Here is a 16,461-nt window from a genome sequence, read left to right on the forward strand (position 1 = left end):
CCTTGATATCACTATATAATTTCATCACATATTTTTTTCTCCAATCTTTCTTTTTTATTTTCTTCTCATTATAGGCCATCATTATGGGCAATTTATATCGTGCACCACGGCGCACATAGCAATGTGTGTCTTGGCACAAAACGCGAGCGTTTCTTGCTGACGTCACTCTGTCCGTCCGAACAGACCAAACCCCATTATGTGTATTCAGTTAAAAGTTTATGCGTATTGTGTTATGAATTTATGTGTATTTAATTAAGAGTTTATGTGTATTATGTTAACCAAACCCCATTATGTGTATTCAGTTAAAAGTTTATGTGTATTATGTATTATGTTAGATTATGTGTATTCTGTTATGAATTTATTTGTATTCTGTTATGAGTTTATGTGCATTCGAAATAGAAGATTTTTTTTTAACAACTTAACAAAACGACGTCGTTTTGGGAGGCGCGGGGCGCACAGTGCTATGTGCACCGTGGTGCACGGTATAACGATTGATCATTATTGCATTGATTGTGATTTACACACTTATTATGTGGACCACAATCTAAAAATACATAAAATATATTATTTTAACTCATAAAATATATTATTTTAATATCTTACCCCATAAATTTCATTATAATATATAAAGTACATTATTGTAACTCATAAAATGTACTATCTTACCTTATAAATTCATTATTCTGACACATAAGCGCACATAGCACGGATTATTGTTTTTAACGTCAAAACGTCGTTTTAGACCGTGATTGTGGGGACCAATAATTTGCCTATTACAGGCCATACTTCTTCATACTCTTACACCTCATTTATTATTTTATTTATTTTTTATAATTAATAATTTCAACTTTATAATTATAACTTTTAATTTTGATTTTAAATAAAAATAAACTTAAATAACGAAATAAATACTTTTTGAATTATAAAATATAATTTCATAAATTTAATTCAAGCAATTAACAACATATTAAAATTCTCATTCGAAATCATATATGAAACAAAATAAAATCTGAAATTGAATAGAATTAATACAATTACAAATTAATTATTGTTAATAACCCTTATGTATTCAACCAAGTCTGCACGAAGTTGATGATATTACTTGAGAATTGCGTAACTTGGAATTCCTACAAAAGTATTCTTGAAAGTCTTTGGGCAAGCCGTGAACCAGTTGTGTTGTCGTTACCGTCATCGTCCAACCAATCGGTTATGTCAACCCACAAATCTTGAACAATCATGTTATGCAAAATAATCCATGTATACATTAATCTTTTAAGTCGTCCTTATACCAAAATTGTGATGGGCTTCTAATCATTGTCCAATGAGATTGAAGAACCCCGAAAGCCAGCTTCACATCTTTTCTTGTTGAGTCTTGAAGTTCGCTAAACTTCTTTCTCTTTCCTTTGGACCTCATAAGCTCTTCACAGAGCATGACCATTGTGGATAAATTCGATTGGTTAGATAGTACACTCTATTATATTGTGTGTCTTTGACATTAAAGCTAACTTCGGGTGCACGTCTATGTAAGACATCATTGAACAATGGTGTTCATTGCGAGATCCTGCAACTCAAAAAAAATGCATATCAAATCCATAAGTCTTGCAAGTTGGCACTAATGCATGCCAAATCCATAAGTCTTGCAAGTTGACACTTTGTGATCACTGGGTGTGAATTGTCCCAGCTTCTAGGATACTACGTAATTTCGCCACTTTTAGTGCATACAATTAAACTTTCCAACATTCTAGGGAATTTGTGTCCCTATTCATGCATATGAACTAATCGTTCGATATCAGCTGGGAGGAGGGAGGGGGGGTCTTCGCAAGAACTGGCCTCCAAATACTTGTAACATGGCACGACAAAAGTTAAGTACGCATTCAATGGCAATTGATTCACCCATACATAGATACTCATCCATTACATCAACTAGTAACTTGTATGCTAACTAACATGGTAGTAGTGCATTTTTTAAGTGGTGATAAATTTCTTCTTCCGACAGCATCCATCCGTTCTTGAAAGAATTCAAACTCACCCTCTAGTGCATGAACTATAAAATAAATGTTTCCGCATTCGAAATTGTTTACAGAACAAATTCTCTAGATAGACACGATCATCGTTTTAAAGTAATCGTGAATTAAACGATCATGACCACTCTCACGATCCCAACTGATATCTTCAAGGACGTGTAGATCGTGAAGAAAATGATCTCTTATTTATCAATATTTGATTTACTTGTTCAACCAAATAGTCCCCAAAATCCCAATTATCATCATCGGAATGTTCATGGTTACTAGACATTTTGAGTTGGGAGAGATTAAGAGAAAGTGCAATTTGAGAATAATATATTGAAAGAGTAGGATTGTAGGAAGAAAAACACATTGAATACAAATGAAGTAGAATTTGTAGGATATATATAGATTTAAAAAAAAAAAAAAAAAAAAAAAAAAAAAAAACTCCACAGTCAAAAAAGTATTAACCGTTGAGTGCATTGAAATTTTTTTCAGGCTCAATGGCTATTTCAGTCGTTGATGTTATCCCTCACCCTCTGCGCGTTCATTCGCATATGGCTAACACATGTCGTTCGATTGGCGCGTGTCAACCACGTGCCACACCCTGTATCAACTTTGCTCCGGTGTGAACAGTCTCCCCGAAGCAAAACCCTCCCCTCCCCTCCAACCCTTCTCACCTCCTTTCTCCCATTCTTTCTCCTTGGAAAAGACCTTGGGCTTGATTTGCTATTAGGGCCAGTCACCCGGCCTCAAACTATATGACAAATTATATTGTGGACCATGGTCTACATTACAATATAAATTATGAATAAATGTTCATTTTTAATATTTTGAAGATTCATTATTTGATAATATACTAAATAATAAACGTTTAGTACACAAATAATGAACCTCCAAAAATGAACATTCAATGTATTAAAAATGAATCTTTAGTATATTAAAATTGTATCTTATGTCATTGGTCCACCTTACAAGGTGGACTATAGTCCATGATATAATGATTGCAAACTAGATAGGAAAACTTAATTATATCGTTGACTCTGTTACAATGTAGTATCGGTCCATACATACTTTCTCAACCTATTGAAATACAAAGAGTCAATGCCGCCCACTAGGATTCTCTCAACCTATTGAAGCGCATTGACCTCCCAAAAAACCTGTGACCTCCCTTAGGAGACCACAGTATGCCGCTCGATCACAAGGTCTTTAACAATTATACCATTTAATTATAAAAAGTGTCATATTAGTATTCTTTTTTTTTTGAATGCTACTAGCTCTATTACATTGTAGTATCTGTTCATATACTTTCTCAACCTATTGGAACTCACAATCTTCCAAGTGGAAGTCCAACCCGGATACCATTGGACCACATAGTCCTGGTGTCATATTAGTATTCTAATTATTAAAAGGTGCAATTAAACTCTCCAACTTAATATTTTGATGCATTTATACCCAATAACTTGAAATAATTGGTTAATAAGGATTTATTAATAACCGACAAACAGTCGCCATTGTTCGTGAAGGCAACCACGTCGGTCACCTTCTTCATATCAAAGAAGCAACTAATGGTCACCTTTTTCATCAATTGAAATAAGGCAACCAATTCGATCCAATGATAGTTGACTTGGTGGCGGCAATTTTTTTTTTTCAACAACAATCATTTTGCCGGTAACTTGCTAGTTACTAGTAAATTAAACTTATTTGATCAATTCTATTAAGTTAAATGTTTAATTGCATTGTTCGTGTACGGTTTAAAGATCTATTTACCATTTTCCCTAAAGATAAATTTACTAACACTTACAAAACACGTGTACCGTTTAGAAGCCTATTTACCATTTTCTCTAAAGATAAACTTACTAACACTTATAAAGAACAGTAAAAGTTGTGAAGTACTTTTTAAATTGCAAATATAAATGTTACAAATATTTTTAAGCATAAATAACTAAAAGCTCTCGATCACAAAATTTGGAAATTTGGGAATGTGAGGAAAAAGAAGTTGAGATCATAGACATAGTAAATCAATGTTCCCAACTACATAAAGATTTCCTTTTGATGTTACACGTAAAGATACAAAAAGAAGTTTGATAAGACATTTGGACGAGGTAAAATACACACTATCATAGTATCATGTATTACTTCGACTCTATAACACTATCATATTCTTGTATTCACTAGAGGCACATATACAAAATTGTGACAATAATGCCATTTCAGAAATATTGTATTGTGGTGACAAAATTGCACACCAAATTGATGTGCCCCAAAGTCTACTGCATGGAGATACTATAGCCCACAAGCCAAAAAGACAATGACTCACCGGATCCTGCAAATGATATGACCACCTCGCCAGAGAGACGTCTTTCCTTGAAGCTCTCACTTCCTTCGGTTCTTGTTTCTATTAATTTTCACGATCCTTCTACCAGATTTGTCATTACCGGAGCTGCCCAATGAGAAGCTCCCTCCTGTGCTGAAGCCCAGACTGCCTGGTGGTTGAAACGGGGATGGAGATGGACTGGGGGGAGCAGCTGGATTCTGTTGCCCGCTAAATTGGAATGGATTAGGCGTTGGAACAGTCGCCTGAAATAGAGATGAGTTTTGAGGAGTAGCTGGATTCTGTTGCCCGCCAAATTGGAAAGTATTAGACAGCGGAACCATTGAGCCAAATGTAACAGAAGAGGGAGGAGAAGAAGAGGCGGCTTGGCCAAATACAGAAACTGTGGGTGCAGATGACTGTACGGGATCCTCAGCCATGCTGCTGTCCTCCATATTCATCTGCTCATCGTTTCCTGGGGCAGCATCAAAGGTGGCAGTAGAACTTCCCAACATGGACGGGGATGCAGAAGTTGAAGACGCTGCTGCAAATGTAAATGCAGGACTGCTAGAGGCACCAAGAGATGATCCAAAAGCCATTGGTGCAGTATTAGAGGTGGAGAATGAAGACGAGGTTGCTCCAAAGGTGAAACCAGTAGGTGAGGGGGAAGAACCAAAGGCGGGAGATTGCCAACCTGAACCAAAAATCCCAACACCGGCACTGCTGGAAGTCATTGGGGTAGACTGTGAACCGGTTGAAGAGCTGGCATGAAAAGTGAATGTTCCAGGAGTGGCATTGCTACCGGCGCTGAAAAGACTGATTGAGGAAGTAGAAGTTCCACCGGGAGTGGCACTGATGGAAGAGGGAGAAGCAGTGCCATTAAAACCAAACCCTGTGGTGGTGACATTGGTGGAAGAAGAGGCCACAGAACTGCCACCAAAATTGAAAACTGCAGCAGTGGCACTGCTGGAAGAGGAGGCCACAGAGCTGCTACCAAAATTGAATACACCAGGAGTGGCACCACTGAAAGAGGCAAGTGGTTTGGTTTCAGGAGAAGATGTTGTAGAACTGGCACCAAAACTAAATGTAAAAGGAGCAGCTGCTGTGGAAGAAGCTGCTGAAGAACTGGAACCAAAAGAAAATACGTTGGAGATCACAGCACTGCTGGAGCCAGTAAGATTGCTCTCTGATGAAGCCGTAGAAGTTGGACCAAACATAGCACCAGAAGAAAAGGGTGTTGTAGATGAACCAGTAGAACCAAATGATGTAAGCCCAGAAGTTCCAGAGACAAGAGCTGACATTGATGAACCAAATTGGGTGGTTGTGATCTGCTGCAACCCAGTTGCACTGCCAAATCCAGGCAGAGTTGGCTTTGCATTATCAACAGAACCTCCTGCATTAAACACAGTACTCTGAAACAGGTTGCCAGTTGAAAAAGATGCTGCAGAAGAATTGCCTGCAAAAGTGCTACATTCAGGGCGTACAGCTGCTAATGACACACCTGTAAAACTTAAGGGAAGTTTATGACTAACAGATCTGAAGTTTATGAATTGAAAGTTGTTGATATGCTGAAAAAACATAAGGGAAATATAGGGCATCCATGTTTCCAAAAGGCGCTCAGGAAAACAATGATGTTATTGTACCTGCAAATATGCTGCTGCCGCCAGAGGCAGAGGTGCTTGCTGTAACATTTGTGGCAGTTACACTGGTTGTGAAAGTGGCAGCCTCACTTGGACCGCTGGTGGTAAAACCCCCATGGTTTTCACAATTACTTGAAGCCAAAATTGAGGTTGATGAGAAGCCATTACTCGGAGATAATTGGCCATTGCACACAGAGGAAGTGTTGGAAGGAGCACTCTTTGAGGAAAAAAAAGTTGCTGATGTTGCAATTGATGCAACGAATGGAACATCAACGTTATCAGCTTTTTGTGAATCAGTTTGGTCTGGAGCAAGGTTAGCCGGGCTGCAGAAAGAAGCACATACTTTTAGATACCTGACAAGTTGAATTTCAAACATGGATGGGGAGAAAAAAAGCTAATAAAGGAAACAACCCTAATTATTAAAACTTGGTCAAGTACTTTTATCTTCTATTGTTTCTCTATTTGCATATTTATTCAATGGCGCTTTCAAATACAGTATCAGGAAACAACCACTTCTCTTAGTTACTTCGATATATTTGGCTAAATTAAAACTAAGTCCTGTACTTTTATCTTCTACTGTTTCTCTATTTGTGTGTTATCCACTGACACTTTCAAATAAAGACACTTTCCAGCTTAAGTTAAATATAGAATCAAGTCTTTTCTTACCCAACCTCGCTTTTCCACAAAACTAGCCTTAACCATTCATATAGAAAAGAGTGCCTTCAAATTTTTTTACAACTTGCAACACTACTGATTTCCTATCTAATAGGAAAGGGTATTATTGTATTACACACCATCATCCTTTCTACAAAACAGAAATAATAGTACAGACAAACAGATCAATTAGAAAAATTCAGCAAGAGATGGTCAGTACCATCATTATCTATTAGACTTTACAGTATTACAAATATGCTTTGAAACAAATATGGAAAGTTTACTAATAATCTTTCCAAGAAGGCAAGAACTGTAAATTTACCTGCTTGAGCTTTCTGGCTTTGACCCATTCCAAAATATTGAACTTGACCCTTTAGTTTCAGTAACTGATGGTAGTGAAAAAGCTGTAGATAGAACTTTATTACTATATGTCTGCTCCAATTTGTCAGATACCAAGGTTGATTGGGTAACCTCTGGGGACTGGTGAGCATCAACACTAGTTGGTGAGCAAGAATTTTTTACACCTTTGATAACACCATCAGGAGTCACCTCACTGGTTCTTTTGCTCAAAAACCCGAGAGGGGTCCTAAATTCAGGAGAAGTTGAAGCTTTGTCTCCAGATAGTTCTTTACTGATAAATTGTGTGCTACCAACAAGAGAGATTTCTGCCTTCGTGATCACCTTGGTCACAGGTTTAGGTGCAGATCCAATAGATTGTACATCATGATGCAGCTGAAAAGCATTCTGCACCAAGGACTCATGGTATTAGCACCCATAACAATGTAACCCCGGCACCATCCCCTCCCCCAACCCAAAATAAAAAATAAAAAAATCTGTCTAGTGGCAGGTAGAGGCCACTAGACCAAACCCAAAACAATATAACCCCCGCACCATCCCCTCCCCCAACCCAAAAAAAAAAAAAAAAAAAAAAAAAAAAATCTGTCTAGTGGCAGGTAGAGGCCAGTATAAGGGACTATCTACAATCCAAGTATACAACCAAGCACTCGGTATCATGTAAGACAAGTTGATTTAGCATTAACAATGACAACTAGTGCACATTAATCTAAACAGCCTACTCTTTCACAATAGCCAGAAGGAGACTACAAAGTATTTGCAACCAAAGCTTTCAGAAGGGTCAAACAACTTTTAGAGTGAGTAAAGGCAGTAGAACAAATAAAACAAGAGATAGCACGAACCTCATACGAGCTTGTCTTATAGGCATGTTTCCTTTCAGGAGTTACAAAATTTTGATGCATCAGCTCATTGTTGCTTAAAGGATTTGCCATATCAACTAGCTTCTTTGTCCCATTTTCTTTAACAACGTCCAGTTTTGGCAAACCAGAAATGTGGGAATCAGGAGTGGCAGCACTGAAATGATCCTCAGACTTATAACTATCTCGGACATTCTGCAGCAGCTTTAAAGAATCTGAACCCTCATGGATTCTAACGCCTTGTCCATCAACCATGCTTGTCAATTTAGAAGGGGACTTCTCTTTCAAGGAAGCTAGTTTAGACTCGGATGACTTTTTCTTTGGAGTAAGCTTATCAAGATGCTCCAATATTTTAGCAGCCGTCTCACAAGACTTGTTAGGTACATGAGCACAACTTGTACTGGGAGTTCTATAATCCGGGTTTTCTTCAACAAAATTAGATACTTTCTGTGTTAAATGTAGATGGTGTTTAGAAACACCAGAGACTTCATGAGATAAAAGATTAGGTTTCTGCCTTATCCTCCGAATGGGTCCACCAGATCCAAGATCATCATCTAATACAGAATTCCTACGCTTTCCGGACTGAGAAAAAGCACACACCCAAAAACTAGAAGTAAGAAAAATATGTTTATAACAAGATAGTAAAGGACAGAAGAAATGAAACCCATAAATCAGTCCCGTTAAGTACCACTTGTTTAGACTGAAATGATTCATCATGCTCCACCACGGACTGAGATGATGAAGGCCTACCAAAGACATAATCCATGGAGCCACTAGCCTGGAAGTTGATAAAGGTGTATTAAATACTGATGTTCAGGAAGTAGGGCACCAGTCCAGATTGAAAAATAAAGAAAGAGATCAACCTTATTAGTTGCGCGAACTCTAGAATATGGTGTGCGAGCCATGCTGTATATAGCAGATCTACCACGGGATCTTGAAGTATTAAAACCATTTTCAGGAACCCCAACACGACCAATAGGTCTATTTGCTAATGAAATGATAGGTGATTTAGAATCATACGGCACCATTTTCAAGAGGGATGCATCTTTTCTTACTGCTTGACTGCGCAAACTCAGTGTTGATGGTGAGACCTTTGATGGCCTACTGTCCATAAAGGATTTTGCAAGCTCAGCTGGAGATGCAACATCATTTTCATGTATCTGAAGGCATTAATAGAAAATGTCAGATACACATATTTATATGAGTACCACTATCAATGATAATGCACATGGAACCAAAGGAATATCATTAAGACCATCTAGCATGCTCATCCAAAATATTGGGATAAACGACCCATGTTCTTCCAAATATTTATTCAAATATTAGGAGTTAAGTGGGGTTCCACAGCTTAATCTCAGAGGCCCAAAAGAAAAAAGTGATGTTCCACCACCTAATCTCACAGGCCCAACATGGATTGAACAGGATTGGAGGACCAATCCCCTAACAAACCAATCAAGTCCCTAATGTTTAAGAACTTACTTTTGAGCTGATGACAGGTGTTGTAAAAACTCCTCGAGATGTTAGTCTCTCAGTCTTGTTTTCTTCCAGCAAACCACCTGAAAGTACTGGAGCTGGTGTAGAATAATCAGCTTCAACTCTTCTGTCACAATCCCCAATAGAGGCATCTACCACTTTTGAATGCAAAAGTTTCGTCAGTCTACCAATTTCACATCTGCATAGTTAACCATTCTGGTTAGTAATGATCATATACATGTAGAAATCAAATTACATAAATACCAGAACAACAGACAAAAGATCAAAATAATAATATTTCCAACACTCTAAAAGGTTAACATTTCTGGTTATTAGAGATCATTAACATGATGAATCACATACATGATCAATTTCAGATCTGCAGTCAACAGTTCTGGTTATTTTTAGTCATATGCAGGCTGAAATCAAATAAAATTGACACCAGAACCACAGAAGATAACCCGAATAATAATTTCTCCAACACTCAAAAGTTAAAATTTTCTGATTACTAGTGATCATATACATGTTGGAATCCAGCATGATTCTTCACCCACAGGAAAAAAAAATAAAAATACACACACACAGAAATCCATATCAACTATAGCAGCAGGAAGAGTCAAAGCATACCTAGTGAAAGTTTTCTGCTTCAGCAATTGCTCAAGCTCAGAGAATGCATTGCTGTCAGAATGGTATGCAGTGCCATTGCTTTCATGTACTGTTGGTTGTAGAACCCCAGAATGATTCTTCACCCACAGGGAAAAAAAATAGCAAGAAAAATTGTAACTTCTATGGCCAAAATATTATGTGAGGTAAAATCATTTAATACTCCGTAATTTCTTGAGAGAATGATGGAATATGGATTAACAAACGGAAACAATTGAAATATAATAGAGACCTTAAAAAACCAAATAAGAAGTAGCAGTCATACTACTTTCAATTTTATATTTCAAGTTAAAGGATCAAAATAAAACATATATCTGTAAAGTCACTAGTTTTCTTTTTATTTGATAGTAACAAAAATGTGTTTGAATGTAAGAATATATTTCTCACGGTAGACTATGCCCCCCAAGGCAATACAATATGTGATTAGCCCCTTCAGAACTAGGCATAGAGGGTTTGCATTGTAAACCACAAGGTTAATTAACATATATACATAATGCATATTTAGAAAAAAAAAAAAAAAAAGAAAAGAAATCCCCCTCCCCTTTAAATGTAAAACAAACCTAATACTCCGTAATAACATAACCCACAGTACCAAAGACTTACAAGATAACTGAATGCCCAACAGTAAGATGCATTAACAACCCACACAGAAGTCAGAGATAAAGAAATAAAAGCAGCAGACAAAACATGAAGAATGCATTACAGTTCCATGAAAACTCATGCTACCGCCATTGCAAATACAAATAGTATTCATTTATGCTTTTAAGGAAACACATTGAGACTTACATTGGGACCTGAATCCTGAAGTACATCAATGGACTCTTGCCTTCTCTCTGTGCAGAACAAGTGTAGCAGGCCTTACATCACTAAAATGGTGAGACATCACAAGTAATAACAGTAAACATAATTTATTGAAAGAGTACTTTTTTAGACCTCTTTCACTAGTGCCAGAAAACAATGATAACACAGCAATCTACAACTACGAAAAATCACCTGATTGCTAGCATATAAAACATGATAAACAACCCGTGAAATAGATATCAGGATAACAACCTACATATTTATCGATGAATTCTTAAAGCTTATCCCCCATCTTGTTAGAGGTTTAAGTAGAGAGGTTACTACTAATATCATAATAAAATTTTAAGTGAAGGTAACTAAATACTAATTGTTACCAATACTTGAGTAATTTTATTGCTTCTCTATTACCGAAAGGACTCTAAATTACAACAATAACCGCATCTTCAAGATGCCTTTTACTTGTGCAAGGTAATATGACAAGAGGAGAATCAGACAGATAAGTTATTTTGAAACTTATCAACAACTGAGTGAACCAGAACAAAGTAATGTAATTTCCATTATAATATCCAATAACATAAAAGCACCAACTCTACAAAATTCACACGAGTCAGAAAACTCACAAAGAAAAAGGCAAGTATCACCAAAAGGCAAGTAGCAATAAGTACATGAGAATAGGAAGTAACTAAAGAAAAAAGAGAGACCAAGCAAGGACACAGCTCAATTCAGAAATGTCAATTTGGGGCCAACATTTGCATTTAAGCTTAACTCATCCAAATCCTAAATTCAGACATTTAGACTATCGCTTTTAAGAAAAGGTGAGAACTTATGCACAATACCCCCACATTATGCATGGTCAAGAAGAAAGATACATGTAACCTTGTCTTGATTTTCAGAAAGATCAGTTCAAATGCTTGAACCCATGACTCAATAGTCAATCTGTAAGCACTTGGGCAAAGCACCACACCCAAGCACCCAACTCCCTAAATCACTCCTAATTTATTTAAGAGAAGAAACTGTTCAGCAATCATTATTTATTGCATATTTCAGTTATTTGACTTTTAGCAATTACTTCTATATAGGTATCTTTAGTCAAAACACTGGAAAATGTTGTCATCCAATATAGAAAATTCAATCAAATTCGTATAAAAAATTGTAGGATATATTTTTCCTACAGAAAAACCTCAAGAAGTAAAAGAAAGCACACTTTTGATGCACATACTATAGGGTCTATGAATATAACACTACAAATAAGTTTCTAACAGTTTCAGATTTTGAACTTTCAATACATGTCAAATCACCCATTTTCATGGAAACATAAAACATCTATATATTGAAAGCTATTGAAAGTTTGAAACTACCAAATCATTTTAGGGGGGGAACCGCCTCTTTCAATTCAATTACATATCATAAAAAGGATTTTCATAAATAATCCGCAGAAACACAAAATCGAAGATATAAAAAAAAAAAACACTAAAGTAATAACAATAATTAAAATAACAAGTCACTGGATAACAAATGCAGGATTTACACACCCCCGTTATTTAATTGAGAAATAGAGTCAGCCCTAAAAAAACAGTAATTTCTAATGCAATGACAACACAAATACATAACTTTCCAAGCTCTTGTCAATTGAACCCCCGCGAGTTCAACTAATTCAAGACAGTACCTTTCTCCAAAATCAAATTAACCCTAACCGAAGACTACACACATTCAGGGAGAGAGGGGAGGACCTGGAGTTGGCGGAGAATGAAGAGGGGGAGGGAGGCGCTTGCGGAAGAGAGGAGCGAGGAAGCGCTGAGCACCGGCATTGATAAGCTTGGAGGCAGGGTCAACAACGAGCTTGGTAAGCCAACTAGGGTTTCTGAGGGCAGTGGGAGGACGATCGTAAGGCGTGGCTTGAGGCCTCCGGAGTGGCCTCTTTCGGAACTTTCCTCCGGCTCCTCCGGCGTCGTACGCCGCCGTTGGTTCGCCGTCCGTCAACATTTGTCGGAGTTGTATAGAGAGAGAAAAGAGAGCAGGGCAGCGAATAAAGACCGGCGAGAGACAATGTGAGAGAGGGAAAGTAAATTTGGGTTCATTTGGTTGTCAGACACAGAAATTGATGCCTAAAGTTGATCCAAATCCACCTTGGCAAACTACCCTCATTTCAAATTATTTAATGTTTTTATCTAAAGGAAAAAGTTTTTTTTTTTTTTTTTTTTTAGAATAAAAGGAAAAAGTGTTAAAATTGCACTTATGTTTAACAAAAAAGAGTGTAATTTGATATTTTTAGGGATTATTTGAAAACTTAAAAAATATTTTTTTGAAAATAATTTTTAGAAAATAACTCATAAAAAAAAACATTTTAATTTTATAATGTTTGATTAAAGGTCAAAAAATTATTTTTTTTATTTTGAAAAAAGGGTCAATAAGTCTCGAATTTTGATCCAATAAAATCTAAAAATTGGTTAGTGACATTCTATCAAAGGTCACTAGGATTTCAACCAACTCCGACAATATTTTGACAATAAAGTGACCAACGACCGTTCTACAGTCCTCGTTGAATCAACGGATGAGAAGACAACTTCTCACCGGAGAAGGCAACCAAGATGGTCGCCTTCCCGGCGACCTGTCACTTTATTGTCAGAAATGTCGCACGGAGTTGGTCAGAATGTTGACCGAATCGGAATCTTAATGATATGTGATAGCAGGTTACTAACCAGTTTTTGGACGTCATTGCACAAAAATACAATGTTGATGGGGGTTTAAATGCTACTTTAAAAAGTTTAGGTGCCTAATTGACTTCTTAAGTAAAGTTTGATGGCTTATTTGACCCTTTCCTTTTATGTTTGATTGAAAGTTAAGAAATTACTTTTTTGCTATACTAGTATTTGCCCCCGTGCGATGCACGGAATGAATTTGTTAAAATATTTTAAGAATATTTGGATCGATATAAATTATTATATCGAATATTATATAATGCCATTGATGAATTGAGTTGGATCGATTGTATTTTCTAATATTATCATTGCTTGAATTCGATCAAATAATTGCCCAAAATTAATAGTCAATGTGTATATGTACGCATTAAGTGCTGGAACTTTAGATGTTTTAAATATCAGTGTTCAGTGAATTATATCTAGGGATCATATTTAAGTTTTAGTGAATTATTAATATTCATTACCTTTTTCTAATTGGTCTAATTTGTTTTCCATCTTTAAGAAAATATTCCTTAGACATTCTATACATAATTTTACATCTTTATATATGCGTATTGTAATGAGGTCCTATAATTTTGAATAAAGATGTGCTACAAAATCAGTCATAATTAATTTCTTTTGAATCATTGATAGCAAGAACATTTTCATCTTTAATTACACATTTTTTCTTATACATTGTGGATAATAAACGATTATATTCAATTTTCCATTTGTAAATATATATCTTTACACAACTATATTTTCTATAACATATATACACACTTTTTTTAAAAATATTTCCAGTAACTTTACATTTTATAAAATATATAACCGAAATTAATATTTTTTCCATCTCGGCTAAACTTTTTTTTTTCCATACTCGGCTAAACCTTATAATTACACAATCCTTATATTCTTAGTATAAAATAACATTTGATGTAAAAAACATTAATTTCCATATCGATTAATATTATTTCCATATCGGCTAAACCTTATATTTCCATTTCGTATTGCAAAACATTTTTCATCTTTAATTACAAAATTTTCCTTATAAATTGTGGATACTAAATGATTCTATTTCATTTTCAATATAATTTTTAAATATATATATTTACATAACTATATTTCCGCAACATATATATATATACAGTTTTTTTTTATATTTCTAGTAACTTTATATTTTATAAAATATATAACCGAGATTAATATTCTTTCTATATATTGAGTCAGTTTGGAAGAAGAAGAAGAAGGAGGAGGAGGAGGAGGAGGAGGAGGAGGACCCTTGTATAATCCGGACCCCCGGGTTCATATAATCCATCAATATTGATTGGCATATTGTAACCCTGTCGACATAGGTGGGATGGTGGTCTGGAATTTCAGATGATTATGATGACCCATATGGAAGAAGAAGATATGATGATGATGATGATGATGATGATGATGATGATGATGATGATGATGATGATGATGATGATGATGATGATGATGATGATATGATGATGATGATGATGATGATGATGATGATGATGATGATGATGATGATGATGATGATGATGATGATGATGATGATGATATGATGATGATGATGATGATGATGATGATATGATGATGATGATGATGATGATGATGATGATGATGATGATGATGATGATGATGATGATGATGATGATGATGAATGATGATGATGATGATGATGATGATGATGATGATGATGATGATGATGATTGATGATGATGATGATGATGAATGATGATGATGATGATGATGATGATGATGATGATGATGATGATGATGATGATGATGATGATGATGATGATGATATGATGATGATGATGATGATGATGATGATGATGATGATGATGATGATGATGATGATGATGATGATGATGATGATGATGATGATGATGATGATGATGATGATGATGATATGATGATGATGATGATGATGATGATGATGATGATGATGATGATGATGATGATGATGATGATGATGATGATGATGATGATGATGATGATGATGATGATGATGATGATGATGATGATGATGATGATGATGATGAATGATGATGATGATGATGATGATGATGATGATGATATGATGATGATGATGATGATGATGATGATGATGATGATATGATGATGATGATGATGATGATGATGATGATGATGATGATGATGATGATGATGATGATGATGATGATGATGATGATGATGATGATGATGATGATGATGATGATGATGATATGATGATGATGATGATGATGATGATGATGATGATGATGATGATGATAAAAAAAAAATTAGAATGAAGAAGACGCAGAATCGTGATTTTAATTTGTTTTTCTTTAATTTAATTTTTTTTATTTATGCTTATGTTGCAGCCAAGTACCCACTCCAACGCTTATGTGGCGCGTCATAGGGGCAATTACCGGCTTTTACTGGAGAAGTTACCGGCTAATGGGGTTAACTGACCAAAAATCGTGTATTCATGTGTTCAATTGACCTTTTTAAAAGTTCCTAGGGCTAATTGACTTTTCGCAAAATGTTTAGGGGCCTATTTGACCATTTTCTCTAAATAAATTGGATGCACATAATATGTTAACTGAATGCACATAATATATCAACTGAATGCACATAATATGTAGTTATTATGTGTTTATAGTTAATACTAGTTTTGTACGCGCATTGCGCAATTGGCATAATGCCCAATACTTATTTTTTAATAAGTACTTTAAAGTATATCAAGACAAGATTAAATTAGAATTGTTCATGCATAGATAATTGACTGTCGAATTTGCGTATTTAAATAAGTAATTCTAAGTTTACAAATGCAAGATAATATAGTCAAGATTGATTATAATTGTCAAATAAAATAATTGTATAGGTATGGTTGAAACCAAATACGGGACATAAGAGAGAGCAAATAAAAATTAGGGCATAAAATATTAAATATATACTAATATTGAAGAGCTAATTGCTGATTACCAAACAACCAAACAAGGACATTGCGAGGTAGTTTCCCAC

The 16,461-nt window shown here is 35.5% G+C and overlaps 1 protein-coding gene across 3 annotated transcripts; it reads right to left on the reverse strand.

The window, feature by feature from the left end:
• Nucleotides 1-3,986: 3,986 nt before the first annotated feature.
• On the reverse strand, nt 3,987-12,878 carry LOC109187087 (nuclear pore complex protein NUP1-like). Of its 3 annotated transcripts, none has more exons than XM_019337233.1 (10): nt 12,490-12,878; nt 10,745-10,791; nt 9,923-10,038; nt 9,302-9,494; nt 8,686-8,982; nt 8,511-8,600; nt 7,808-8,404; nt 6,934-7,355; nt 5,961-6,280; nt 3,987-5,818 (listed from the first exon to the last, which is right to left on the reverse strand). In XM_019337233.1, exons 1-10 carry the CDS (start codon nt 12,740-12,742, stop codon nt 4,380-4,382), a joined length of 3,774 nt encoding a protein of 1,257 aa, XP_019192778.1. In that variant the 5' UTR covers nt 12,743-12,878; the 3' UTR covers nt 3,987-4,379. The 3 variants fall into 3 exon arrangements, with proteins under 3 accessions (XP_019192778.1, XP_019192779.1, XP_019192777.1); XM_019337234.1 differs by having other exon boundaries at nt 3,987-5,773; nt 10,745-10,815; XM_019337232.1 differs by having other exon boundaries at nt 10,745-10,815.
• Nucleotides 12,879-16,461: the final 3,583 nt, after the last annotated feature.

Source organism: Ipomoea nil, unplaced genomic scaffold (assembly GCF_001879475.1).
Source record: "Ipomoea nil cultivar Tokyo-kokei standard unplaced genomic scaffold, Asagao_1.1 scaffold1416, whole genome shotgun sequence".
NCBI lineage: Eukaryota > Viridiplantae > Streptophyta > Magnoliopsida > Solanales > Convolvulaceae > Ipomoea > Ipomoea nil.